The following is a 14406-nucleotide window of genomic DNA, read 5'->3' on the forward strand; positions in this document are numbered from 1 at the left end:
TGGCCCGGTGCAATGATTTATTGTGTTCTTTTTATTCTTAAAAGTGCTCTGGCTTGGGCGATAAATTGCAGCCGCCTTAGGCGTCACAATTTTCGCCATTCCCTCCTACATCACGGAACTCCTCTTTCATTTATGTGACAAACCTCTTCCTAGGAAGAGAAAAGGGGAAGTGAACGTCATCCTGGCCATAGAAATTTGCCGCAAGAATGAGCGGGATAGTAATGTAAACAGCATACTATCTGGTGGGGAGAAATTAGGACAGGGTTCCATCTGACAGGGAGTATGATGTCACAATTTACTAATTCCTTTCCCTTCCATTATTTTATTTAATCCCACAACAACCTGTTCAGTCGCACAGCTTATCCAGTGTGTTGTGTGTTTATTTGTGCATGGATCTGCGGTCTCACCAGTAACTTGCATTTCGTGACCGGGTCCGAGGCCGTTCTGTTCAATGCGCCCGACACCTTCCTTCCCTGCAACTCGTTCGGTGTCGGGGGCAGAGCCGACTCCTGGGAACTAATGATTGATCAGAACCAACGAGGAAATTTGAGGCGCGGTGGCGGAACGCGGTGACTGGTAGAGGTCGGTGTCGAGTCGGGCAGAGAAGCGGCTGGGCCCAAAGTCTTGGCCTGAAGCGGGCTGCGTCCTCCCCGACCGGGCGGAGAATGGGAGAGCACGCAAGCAGAGGCCGGTCTTAGGCCTTGGGAGACTTCGCGGAAGTGCTGGACTGGCGGGGGGGTGGGGGGGGCAGAAACAGGAAGTGCGGGAAACGCCGCGTTGCTTTACCACTCACTCCGTCTCCGAGCAAGACTATACTTCCCGGCAGACCCCGCGGTACGCATGGCCTCCGCCACGCGTCTTGCGTCTCCGCCGTCGGCCCGCGGGGGGCGCTGCGGCGACCCCTCCCACCCCGTAGGAATCTACGCTGACCCGAGGGCGCTTGCTTCCTGTTTGTCGGAGGAGGAGACATGGCGGTTGCGCCAGCGGCAGCTGGGGTCGGCCGAGGGCGACGGTCCGCAGCAACAGTGGCGGCTTGGGGCGGGTGGGGCGGCCGGCCGCGGCCCAGTAACGTTTTGCTGCAGCTGCGACAGGGCCAGCTGACCGGCCGGGGCCTGACCCGGGCGGTGCAGGTACGAGGCTGGCCCGAAGGGGCGGGGCGGGCGGATCAGGCGGGAGCTGGCGGGGGGCCGGGGAAGAGGCCTTTCCGGGCCGCTGCGGGACGGGCCAGACCCCTCTTGGCCAGTGGCAGGGCCTCCCTGTGAACCGCTCCGACGCTGTCAGCCGCGGCGGGGCCGTGGGCAACAGCTGGCTTGAGGCCCATGGGCAGGGGCCGAGCGGGCTGGGCTGTTGTGGGCATTGGTGGCGTGGGCCCTGTTTATGGATCCTCCTTTCTCTGCGCCACGTCTTCACGGCTGGGGGATCCTGGCAGGTTTGCTTCAGTGTCTGTGGGCCTGAGTCTCTCCCCTGTGAATGGGGCAGGGGGTGGTGCCATCATTTCAGTCCCTAAATCGTTCTTAAGTGTATTATAAATGTCATTTTCTCAGAGAGGCCTTTCCTTGACATTCTCTCCTCTCCCTTTCTAAAGTAGGTTTCCATTGTTATTCTGTCGCAGCCCTGAAGTAGTTTCGTTCACATTACTTTCTTAGTCTATATTTCTTTGTCGTCTGCCTCTTTCTGGCCTGTCTCCCACGTTAGGCCGAACTCCCACGGGTGCAGAGACTGTATCTGTTTTGCCAGCGTAGAGCGTCATGCTTAAGGGGGAGGACTCTGGAGTCAGGCCTGGATTCAGAACCCTGCTCTCTTGCTTGACCAGGTTACCCTTCTGTGCCTCAGATTCCTCCTTTGTAAAGATGGAGATGAGAATTAGTAACCTACCGTTTTAAGGTCGCTGTGAAGATCCAAAGAGACAATTGTGTAAAGCATTAATGCATTTCTGTTGCATATAAGGTCTGAAGGGTAATCAGCTAATGTTATACTTAGTATCTGGCTTATAATAGGTGCCCAATATATGATGATGATGATGATGTTTTTTGAATGAGTGAAGGACACTGCTTTAGGGTAAAGCAGGATATGTAAGACTTAGTCTCCTCACTCTTCCACCCTCTCCCACCCCAGACCTTGCAAATACACCTGTAAATATTAGCTTTATTTAAAGACAGCTTTTTCATAAAGTTTTGAAGGATACACAAAGTAATAAAGTGGTTACTGGGAGTGGGATGGAAATTGGGTGAATGAAGGAGAGAATGGGAGTGAGACTTTTTGCAGTATAATTTTATATTTGAATTTAATTTTTGAATCATTTGAACATTACTTACTCAAATAACTAAAAGGATAAAGTAAAATAAAGGCTAAATGGTCTGTTTGTATGGGGGGCTGCAGATGAAGGAGCATTTTGAGTGAGTAGTAGTTTTCTGGGCATCAGGCAACTGTAGATGAGCAACCTTTTTCTCCTTGAGTTCTTCTCTACCTGCCTTAAGAAGATCCTGGAAATACTTGCTCCATCCTTTAAGCTGAAATACTCTACTGAGCTGAGTGTGTATAAAGAGGACTAACTAACCTTTATTGAGCACATACTTTGGATCAAGCTGGTGCAAGGCATATAGTGTCTTTATTTAATCCTCAATCTTTTGAGTTAGTCATTAGGAGTCATCTCTTCATACAGATGAGGAAACTGAATCTCAGAAAGGTTAAGTGATATGTTCTCCTAACACCTATCCTGATAGTCTATGTTCTGAGAGTAATAGGGAGCCACAGAGGTTCTTTAGCAGGAAGAATGAGGCAATTTAGGAAACAATGTGTTTCCAGGACTGAATAACTTAGACTGGAAGGAGCCTAGAAAAGCTCACCAGATAGAAGGCTCTTGGCATATTCTTGATCCTGGTGAAGCAGGTTATGGTGGTAATAGATAGTTGTGAGAATGTTTCAGAGTTCCAAAGGTTGTGATAGGGACCCTGCCCAGAACTATATGGAGAATAAAGTGGGGGCCTTCATCTTTCAAATATTTTTTTCTTTTTTTTTTGAGTTGGAATCTCACTCTGTCGCCCAGACTGGAGTGCAGTGGCCAGGAGCGGCCACTGCAGCCTCGACCTACTGGGCTCCGACGATCCTTCTGCCTCAGCCTTCCGAGTAGCCGGAATTACAGGCACGCGCTACCATGCCCGGCTGATTTTTTGATTTGTTGTAGAGATGAGGTCTACGCCAACTTGTCCAGGTGGGTCTCGAACCCGCAGGCTCAGGCAATCCACTCACCTCAGCCTCCCAAAGCACTGGGATTACAGGCTGAGCCACTGAGCCCGACTCAAATATTTTTTCTTAGTCATTTTCTTTAGTTTATTCCTTGCCACACCCTCCCTCTCCAGCCTTGCAGAATAAATTATTTGCTCATGGAGCCATATTTTTTTTTAGCACAGTAAGCATATCCATTACGGCATGTTGTATAGTAGGAAAAGACCAAATTTAACAATATTTTTTAATTGTTAAAAGAGTAACATAAAATTTGCCCCCTTAACCATTAAGAGTACAAGTTCAGCAGTGTGACGTATTCTCACGTTGTTGTGAGATAGATTCCTAGAACTTTTCTTCTTGCAAATCTGAAACTCTATACCCATTGAACAACTTCCCATTTCTCCCTCCCCAGCCACTGGTAACCACCCATCTACTTTTTGTTCCTGTGAATTTGACTATAGTTTAGATAACCTCATATAAGTGGAATCAAACAATATTTATTTCTCTTTTTGTGGCTGGTTTATTTCACTTAGCATAGTGTCTTCAAGGCTCAACATGTTGTAGCATATGATGGAATTTCCTTGGAAAAGACCAGATTTTAAAGTAAGGTGATTTTAAAGTAAGGTGAATTGAATCCTACTTCTGTCATTCGCTTGTTGAGAGACCAAGGTTTAGTTACTTAACCTTTCTCAACTTTGGTTTCTTTATTTTTCAATTGGTGATAATATCTATCTGACAGGATTGTTAGGAGAATTAAGTGAAAGAATATGTCTAAAAAGCTAGTGTGGCACACAGCAGATGTTTAATAAGTAGTTACTTTCAGCTAGCTTGGACCTCCTGGGCTCAGGTGATCCTCCCATGTCAGCCTCCCAAGTAGCTGGGACTACAAGTATGCACCATCACACCTGGCTGATTTTTTATTTTTTTGTAGAAATGAGGCCTTGCTATGTTGCCCAGGCTGGTCTTGAACTTCTGAGCTCAAGCATTCCTCTCGTCTCACCCTCCCAAAGTGCTAGGATTACAGGCGTGAGCCATTGTGCCTGGTTAGACTGAGCTTTTTGAAGGGACTGTGTCTTATTTTTCATTTTACCTGCAGAGCCTGAAACTATACCAGGACTTGATATTCAGAATTCAGAAAATTGCTTGAATTGAAATTCTGTATCCTCAGCCCTATTTCTATCTGTACTCAATTCCCAAGCAGTCCCATGGCTTTAAAAGCGTTCCGAGACGGGCATGGTAGGTCACGTCTGTAATCCCACACTTTGGGAGGTGGAGGTGGGAGGATTGCCTGATCCCAGAGGTTCGGAACCAGCCTGGGCAACTTGGCAAGACCTCGTCTCTACAATAAATCAAAAAATTAGCCAATGGCATATGCCTGTAGCTCCAACTGCTTGGAATGCTAAGGTGGACGGTTCACCTGAGGTCAGCAGGTCGAGGTTGTGGTAACTGTGAGCGTGCCGCTGCACTCCAGCCTGGGTGACAGTTACTAAAAAAAAAAAGAAAAAAGCGTTCCAGAGTCAGATTGCCTAGGTTTGAAGCCTGGCTCTGGTATGTACTTGATATGTGTCTTTAGGTGAGTTACTTAATCTCTTTATGTCTAAGTTTCTTCATTTGTAAAGTAAGTATAATCATAGGACCTAACCTAAGATTGCAGCGATGCCCAAGTGAGTTTATGTATACAAAAGTCTAAAAATAGTGACTAAAACATACTCAACTATAAGTACATTACTTGCTACTATTGAGGTTAGCTTGTATTGTTAGTAGTAAATGTTCTATATTCTGATGGATCCTGAGTCTGTATTTCCATTCCTATTTTCTCCCTTTAGCTCTAGATGATGAGGTATATATCCAGCTTCTTTCTCTGCATTTCTACATCGATGTAATGGGCATCTCAAACTTAATCCTGCTTCCTCTTCCACCAAACCTGGTCCTTCTCCTAGTCTTCCCTATCTGCCTAAATGGGACATAAGGGAAGCCTGGGAGATGATGACTGGCCACGTGATTTCAAATGGGCCTGTCTTGGGTTTTAGTTTGGGTTTCAGTTTCTTCTCTCTTTTTCGTTGTGCTCTGTCAAGGTAATAAAATATGCTGGTGTGATGCTTTGGAATTTACCTAGCCCTTTCACATTCATCAGCATATTTGATCCTTAAAGCAAATCAGATCTTATAAATCCTTTGCGTAAGACTCTCCAGCCTCATCTCATTGCATTTAGAATCAAATCCATGGGTGTACAAGGCCCTGCATGATCAGTATGAGTTGAGAGACAGGATAGACTGAGTAACCCTGGACTCTAGGGTGGTGCAACTCACTGCAGTACGGCATGAACCACCAGCCCTAGATTCCCTTCTGTTTGGCAGTCTGGTAATAGATTGGGTTGTGGGATCCCTTATGTTTTCTAAATGCTAGATAGTGCTTCCTTTATAATTACTGGCATATTTAAATTTGTCTGAGTGTTACTTACTTCATTTTTTAAGATTGTCTTTAAAAAATTTCAGTAGGCATTACTTGCTTTAGCCTCATTCTAAGTATTAGTATTTGTGAAACCAAGGGATTTAAGTCATATAAATCTTCCTTTGCCCGTCAAGGGTAATTTGATATTGAAAACCTCCTGGTTAGGATAAATTCTCATAAATATATAAATACCATTAATTTCAACAGGAAGTTTTGTGTTCACAAGCCCGAAATTCCCTCCTAATTATGTTGAAACAACACAAACCCCATTAAAGCAGATGCAAGTATTCAGTGGTTAACATTTGTCAGAATAGCCTAACAAAGTATTTCATCTTCTTTAATTATCCTTTAAGATGATCTTTTACTTGTGCTTATTATGCTATTTTATATAAGTTACCTTACACTTAGAATTAAATACACAGGTAAGATACACATTTATCTTTATGGAATTCGGTGTTCTATTTAAAAAGAAAAGCAATAAAGACAAAATAAAGCGATGAAAACTGTAAATGCCTAGAAATGTCACATTCACTACACAGGCTGACAGCTTAGAGGGCACGATGTAAGAGATTATTGTTGCTGTAAGCTGTCAAACCACAAGTACTCCAAGAAAAAAACTCAAATGATACCTTCACAGTAATGACTGGATAGTAGCTTTTTCATCACAGTACTCAGCTGTTCACAAGGAAAGCAAAATCCAAATGACTTTTAAGTGTGAGTAAATGTATTTTAAGCCCATATAGAGGTAGTAAAAGAAATTCCTTGTGAAGGTGAATAATTTGGACTGTGATTGGATCTTTAGAGGCTTGTAACAAAAAACAGCAATGCCCCACTGTGCTTGGTGCCTCCAAGTTCCATATTGCCAACACTGTAGTGCCCACATTCTAGCTATTTCTTTTGCAAGAGAAGGAAACAGGAGAGCCAGTTTTTCTAAATAACATGCTTATAATGCAGTTTCTTTTTAACTCTATATATTATCTAGCCAGGCATGGTGCCTCACGTCTGTAATCTCAGCACTTTTGAGGCCGAGAATTGCTTGAGGCCGGTGTCTGAAGACTGCTGGGCAACATAGTAAGACCTCGTAGCTACAAAAAAATAAATAAACTTTAAAGTTTTAAAAAATGGTATCTATTTTCTTCCTCCTGAAAAGGATTAGGATTTAATTCACAGCACTTTATTCTACCTTATTCATCTCCACCATTCTCCCCACTGTAGTTATATTACAATTTTGGCTGTCAGTGTTAAGTATTTACATTATGATGATGTAATTATTGTTTACAGCAAGTCCATATAGTATACAATGATGATATTTGTTTTGCATGATTTTACTTTTCATATTGTTAAACACAGTTCTCTTCATCTTTTTTTTTTTTTTTTTGAGTCAGAGTCTTATTCTCTTGCCTAGGCTAGAATATAGACATGATCATGGCTCACTGCAACTTCCAGCTCCTGGGGTCAAGTGATCCTCCTGCTTCAGCCTTCCAAGTAGCTGATACTGCAGGCAGACATCACCACATCCAGCTAATATTTTTTTTAAGTTTTTTGTAGAGATGAGGTCTCGTTATGTTGCCCAGGCTGGTCTCCCAAACTCTTGGCCTTCCAAAGTGTTGGGATTACAGGCATGAGCCACCACACCTGACCCTTTTCCTCTTATTATTTTTATTGAGGCATAAATATACACGTAATAAAATTGACACTTTTTAGCATATAGTTCTATGAGTTTTGACAAATGCATATAGTCATATGATCATTACTACACTTGGGATATAGAAAATTTCCTCATAATAGTCAACCCTTTTGCACACTGTCAAATAAATAGAATCACACTATATGCATAACACACACATGTCTACACCATATGTAGCACTTTAAGTCTGACTTCTTTCACTACCATAGTAATGCATCCTTTTAAAATTTGTTTTGCTTTCTTTAAACTTTTAATTTGTTCCCAAATTATAAAACTACTCCAGTTTAGATTAGTTGCTTACTGGGTCTGCTATACAGCTGAATTCTTGGGACTTCTGTTCCCCAAGTCTGGAGCATTTTCTTTTTATTTTCTCATGTTTTAGACCTGCTTTCCTGAATTCTGTGTCTGTTTTCTCCTTGGAGCATATTCTCTAGTAGCCTCACAAGAAACAATACATAGGAGGTTAACTTTTTCTGAAGCTTGCATATCTGAAAATGTCTTATATTGACACTTGTATATTTAGTCTAGCTTGATATTGAATTCTAAGTTGGAAGTTATTTTCCTTTAAATTATATTATTTCTTTATTTTTACAAGTAAATTCTTTCAATCTCAATCAACATTGTTAGATTAATTCATGAGGTTGGTGAAGCTGTAGTTTATTCATTTTCATTGCAATATAGTATTCTATCAACAGACCACGATGAATTTATTCTACTTTTGAGGAGTATTTGCTGTCTTTCCAGTTTTAGCGATTATGACTAATGCTGATATGCACATTCTTGTACCTGTCTTTGGTTCATATTTGCATAGTTTTAGAAGGTAGATACCACTGTTGGATTATAGGCTGTGTATTTCTTCATCGTCAGGAGCTATTACTGCCAAGTGTCCCAAGTGTTGTGTAAAAATTACACTCCCACTAGCAGTGTGAGTTCTGTTTTTCTGGGTTCTTGCTAACCCATGGTGCTGTCCATCTTTTTTTTTTTTTTTTTGAGCTGGGGTCTCTGTCACCCAGTACAGTGACACACTCATGATCACTGCAGCCTCAATCTCCTTGGCTCAGGAAATACTTTTTTCTCAGCCTTCCAAGTAGCTGGAACTACAGGCATGTGCCACCACACCCGGCTAATTTTTTGACTTATTGTAGAGACAAGGTCTCACCATGTTGCCTGGCCTGGTCTCAAACTCTGGGCTCAGGCCGTCCTCTCACTTCTGACTCGCAAAATGCTGGGATTACAGGTGTGAACCACCACGCCCAGCTGTCCATCTTTTTAATTTTAGCCTTTCTTGCAGGTCTGTAGGTATATCATTATGGTTTCAATAAGATATCTAATGCAGTTGAGCTCCTTTTCACAAGTTTATTAGCCATTTGGACATTCTGTTTTATGAATTGCCTGTTAAAATGTTTTGCACATTATTCTGTTATATTGTCTTTTTTAAAAACCTGATCAGAAGTTTTTTTTTTGAAGTTCTTTACATTTTCTGGGTGTGATACCTTTGTAGTGATGTTTTGAAAATTCTTTCTCAGCTGGGCTTGGTGGCTCAGCCTGTAATCCTGCACCTTTGGGAGGCTGAGGTGAGTAGATTGCTTGAGTCTTTGGGTTCGAGACCCACCTGGGCAATTTGGCGAGACCTCATCTCTACAGTAAATAAAAAAATTAGCCAGGCGTGGTAGTGCACGCACGTAGTTCCAGCTACTCAGAAGGCTGAGGCGGAAGGATTGCCAGAACCCAGCAGGTCCAGGCTGCGGTGGCCGGGAGCGTGCCTCTGCCCTCCAGCCTGGGCAACAGAGTGAGACTCCAACTCAAAAAAATAAAGAAAATACTTTCACCCATTCTGTGGTAGAAAGATATTTTGATGAACAAAAATGCTTCATTTTAATACAGTTCATTGTGTCACTATTTTCTTTTATGGTTAGTGCTTTTTGTGTCCTGTTTATAAACTTTTGCCTCCACTAAAGTCATTAAGGTATTCTGTGTATACATTCTACTTGGAATTGATTTTTGGGTATGTTGTGAGGTTTTTCCATAGAGATACCCATTTTGACCCCATTATTCATTGAAAAGTCTTCTTCTCCCCACCATAGTTCCACCTTTTTTATAAGTTAAGTGTCTTTATACATGTAGGTCTGTTTTATGTCTACATTGTTCTACTGGGCTATCTCTCTATCCTTGTGCTGATACTATATTTTCTTATTTTCTGTGACTTTATGTGTTGACTTTGGCTAGAGTATATGAAATAGGAGTATGTTTTTCTACTTAGCTATAGTCAAGATCACCTTGGCTCTTCTGGGCCTTTTGCCGTTTCCATATACAGTACATTTTAGAATTAGCTTGTACATTTTTACAGCAAAATTTTGATTGGAATTGCATTTAATCTGTTAAACTCAGTACATTCATTCTTTCTCCTTCTCCCCCTTCTCCCTTTTTCTCTCTGTTCCTCTTGAGTTTGGTCTTAATTCCTCTTGATAATGTTTTGTAGTTTTCTATGTAGCAGTCTTGTATAACATTGTTAGATTTATTCCTTGGCATTTGACTTTTTAAAAATGATATTGTAAGCAGTGTTTTAAGACTGCATTTTAAAACTGTATCTATAATATAAAAATAAGATTGATTTTTTAAAAATACCGTTTTTATGTTTATACTGCTCTTACATTTTAATAATTTATCTTGAGATTCACTTAGATTGTATATGTATACAATTATCTGTGAATATTACATCATCTGCAAATAAAGCCTTTATTTTATCCTCTCTAGTCTATGTCTTCTATTTATCTTGCCTTACTCTGCTGCTTGAGACCTCCAGTATGATGAATAGAAGTAGCACATTCCTGAACTAAGAAAGTCTTAAATATTTTACCATTAAGTATGATGATTTTAGTAAGTTTTCTGTAGATAACTCATTATTAGAAATTCTTTTTTCAGTTTGAGCTTATCATAAATGGTTGTTGAATTATATTAAAATACTTTTTCTGCATCAACTGATATTCATATAATTATTCTCGTTTGTTATTGATGTTGTAAATTGCATTGAATAAAAGATGCAGATATTAAATCAACTTTTAATTTCTGAAACAGATTTTAAATTGGATTCACTAATTTTTTTTTTTTGAGTTGGAGTCTCACTCTGTCACCCAGACTGGAGTGCAGTGGCGGCTCCCGGCCACCGCAGCCTCGACCTGCTGGGCTCCGGCGAGCCTTCCGCCTCAGCCTTCCGAGTAGCTGGAACTACGGGAGCGCGGTCCCACACCCGGGTCATTTTTGATTTATTGTAGCGATGAGGTCTCGCCAAGTTGCCCAGGCGGGTCTCGAACCCGCGGGCTCAGTCAATCCACTCACCTCAGCCTCCCAAAGGCGCGGGGATTACAGGCTGAGCCATCGAGCCCGGCTAACACTATTTTCTGTCTTTTTGATTTTGCCATCCTAGTGTGTGTGAAGTAGTATCTCAGTGTGGAATTGATTTGTATTTCTCTGATGACAAATGATGTTGAGCATCTTTCCTTGTGCTTGGTGGCCATATGTATACCTTCTTTGGCAAGATGTCTTCAGAGATTTGTCCATTTTTTAAATTATTAAACTCAGCCGGGCTCGGTGGCTCAGCCTGTAATCCCGCGCCTTTGGGAGGCTGAGGTGAGTGGATTGCCTGAGCCCGCGGGTTCGAGACCCGCCTGGGCAGCGAGACCTCATCTCTACAGTAAATCAAAAAATCAGCCGGGCGTGGTAGCGCGCGCCTGTAGTTCCGGCTGCTTGGAGGGCTGAGGCGGAAGGATCGCCGGAGCCCAGCAGGTCGAGGCTGCAGTGGCTGGGAGCGGCCACTGCACTCCAGTCTGGGCGACAGAGTGAGACTCCAACTCAAAAAAAAAAAAAAAAAAATTGAGATGGGGTCTTGCTATATTGCCCAAGCTGGCCTTGAATTCTTGGCCTCAAGTGATCTTTTCTCAGCCTCCCAAAGTGTGCTGGGATTACAGGCATGCACCATTTCACCCAGCTGAGTTTATCAATTCTATTGCTCTTTTTAAAGGGCCAGGTTTTCCTTTGTTAATTTCCTCTGTTGTTTTTTTTTGTTTCAATTTCAGTGATTTCTGCTCTCATTATTATTTTTTATCCTTGCTTTAGGCTTAAATTGCTATTTTTTTCTCTAGTTTGCTAAGGTGAAAGTTCATATTTTTGACTGTAGATCTTCTTTTCTAATATATGCATTCAATGTTATCAGTTTTCCCCTAAGCGCTGCTTTTGCGTCATCTCACAAATTTTGGAAGATGAATTTTCATTTTCACTTAGTTTAAAATATTGAAAAATTTCTCTTGAGACTTCTTTGGCCCGTATGTTACTTAGAAATGGGTTATTTAATTTCCAAATATTTTGGGCTTTCTAACTTTTTGTTAGTTGATTTCTAGCTTAATTCTATTGTAGTCTGAGAACATATTTCTGTATAACTTCTATTCTTTTACATTTGCTTAAGTATGTTTTGTGGCCCAGAATATACCCCTCTTGGTGAATGTTCCATGAGCTTGAGAATAATGTACATCATGCTTTTATTGGATAAAGTTTATATAAATGTTAGTTAGATCCAGTTGATTGATGGTGATGTTCTGGTCATTTATTTTCTTGACTGACTTTCTACCTGATAGAGTGGTATTGAAATCCAGCTGTAAGAGTTGGTTTGTCCATTTCGCCTGGCAGTTCTTTCAGGAAGTTTTTACCTCATATGTTTTGACATGCCGTTGTTAGGCACATAAACATTAAGGACTTTTACCTCTTCTTGGAGAATTGACCCCTTTGTCATTATGAAATGACTCTCTTTATCTCTGTCAATTTTCTTTTCTATGAATTCTGAGTGTCTGAAAGTTATATTACCACTCCAACTTTCTTTTTATTAGTGTTAGTATGGTTTATCTTTCTCCATCCCTTTACTTTTAATCTATTTGTTTCTGTATTTTTAAATGGATTTATTGTTGTGTCTTCTTTTTTTAAAATCCATTCTGGTATTTTCTGACTTTTGATTAATGTATTTAGATCATTCCTAGACATTTACAGTGATTAATGATGTAGTTGGGTTAATATATACTATGTTTGTAACTGTTTTCTATTTGTTACACTTGTTCTTTGTTTCTTTTTTATCTTTCCCTCTTTTTCTACCTTCTCTAGATTTAATTGAGCATTTTATATGATTTTATTATCTCTCTTGTCTTAGTATATCAATAATCCTTCTTTTTTTTTTTTTTTTTTTTTTTTGAGTTGGAGTCACACTCTGTCACCCAGACTGGAGTGCGTGTCCGCTTCCGGCCACCGCAGCCTCGACCTGCTGGGCTCCGGCGATCCTTCCGCCTCAGCCCTCCAAGTAGCTGGAATTACAGGCATGCGCTACCACGCCCGGCTGATTTTTTGATTTATTGTAGAGATGAGGTCTCGCTGACCAGGCGGGTCTCGAACCCGCGGGCTCAGGCAATCCACTCACCTCAGCTTCCCAAAGGTGCGGGATTACAGGCTGAGCCACTGAGCCTGACTCCTTCTTCCTATTATTTAAAACATTGCTGTCACTCATTTCACATGTCCAAACACTACAATCACCCAATGTGTTGCTACTCTTACTAGTTTGAATGACTATTAGATTAATTCAGAATTAAAAACATTAAGTCATTTTTATTTTATGTTCATTTGTTTCTTTTTGAATACTCTTTATGTACTTCTGAGTTTCTAACCTTATCATTTTCCTTCTCTGAAGAATTACTTTTAACATTTCTTTTAGGGAAGGTTTGTGGGTAAAAATTCCCTCAGTTTTCGTTTGTTTAAGAAAATCTCTATTTTTTTCTTCACTTTTTTTTTTTTGAGTTGGAGTCTCACTCTGTCGCCCAGACTGGAGTGCAGTGGCCGTTCCCGGCCACTGCAGCCTCTACCTGCTGTGCTCTGGCGATCCTTCCACCTCAGCCTTCCAAGTAGCCGGAATTACAGGCGCGTGCTACCATGCCCAGCTGACTTTTTGATTTATTGTAGAGATGTGGTCTCGCTGCCCAGGTGGGTCTCGAACCCACAGGCTCAGGCAATCCACTCACCTCAGCCTCCCAAAGGCGCGGGATTACAGGCTGAGCCACCGAGCCCGGCTTTTTTCTTCACTTTTGAAGAATGTTTTCACTGGATTCAGAATCTAGGTTAGTGGGGGGTTTTGTTTGTTTTGTACATTATTGGTCCATAATATTTAATTATTTCTGAAGTGTTTTAGTTATTTTTTTTGTTTTAAAATGTTTTCTTTTTTTTCAATAGCTTTAGGAGTTATAAATTGTTTTTGTCTTGTTAAGTGCTTAATATTTTACTTTACTCTCTTCTTGTTTGCATTGTCTCTGAAAGTAACCCAATGTAATTCTTATCCTAGTTCCATATAAGGTAAGGACTTTTATCCCCCTCTGGTTTCTTTCAAGATTTCTCTCTCTCTCTCTCTCTCTCTCTTTTTTTTTTTTTGAATTGAAGTCTCACTCTGTCGCCCAGGCTGGAATGCAGTGGCACACTCAGAACCACCCCAGCATCAACTGCTGGGCTCCAGCGATCCTCCTGCCTCAGCCTTCCAAGTAGCCGGAACTACAGGCATGCGCCGCCATGCCCTGCTCATTTTTTATTTATTGTAGAGAGGAGGTCTCACCAAGTTGCGGGCTGGTCTCTAATGTCCTCTTGCCTCGGCCTCCCAAAGTGCTGGGATTACAGGCTGAGCCACCAAGCCCAGCCAGGTTTTTTTTTTTTTAACAGTTTGAATATGATATCTATATGTAGTTGGGTTTAAAAAAAAAAAATCTTTCTTGGTGTTCTCTGAAATTCCTGGATCTATGGATTGTTATCTGCCATTAATTTCGGAAAATTCTCAACCATTATTATTTCACTAATTTGTTTTCCTTTCTCTCTTTTTTTTTAGTATTTCAGTAACACGTTATGCATTTTGTAATTACCTCATAGTTTTTGAATATTCTGTTCTTTTTAAATTTGTATTTCTTTGTTCTCTTTGTATTTCAGTTTGGGAAGTTCCTATGACATATTTTTTTTTTTTTTTTTTTTTTTTT

At 41.1% G+C, this 14406-nt stretch overlaps 1 protein-coding gene across 4 annotated transcripts in view; it reads left to right on the forward strand.

Annotated features, from left to right (window-relative positions):
* The first annotated feature begins 883 nt into the window (after positions 1 to 883).
* The window catches only part of TRPC4AP (transient receptor potential cation channel subfamily C member 4 associated protein), an 80806-nt gene continuing 67283 nt past the window's right edge, over positions 884 to 14406 (forward strand). For 3 of the 4 annotated variants that reach the window (XM_021718675.1, XM_008070263.1, XM_021718674.1), the window contains exon 1: positions 884 to 1130. In XM_021718675.1, the coding sequence (XP_021574350.1) occupies positions 969 to 1130 (162 nt within the window). In that variant the 5' untranslated portion in view covers positions 884 to 968. The remainder of the gene's footprint in view (positions 1131 to 14406) is intronic. The other variant, XM_021718676.1, reaches the window with a different exon arrangement.

The sequence above is a fragment of the Carlito syrichta genome, unplaced genomic scaffold (genome assembly GCF_000164805.1).
Source record: "Carlito syrichta isolate Samal-C Ts95f unplaced genomic scaffold, Tarsius_syrichta-2.0.1 Scaffold313246, whole genome shotgun sequence".
NCBI classification, from domain to species: Eukaryota; Metazoa; Chordata; class Mammalia; order Primates; family Tarsiidae; genus Carlito; species Carlito syrichta.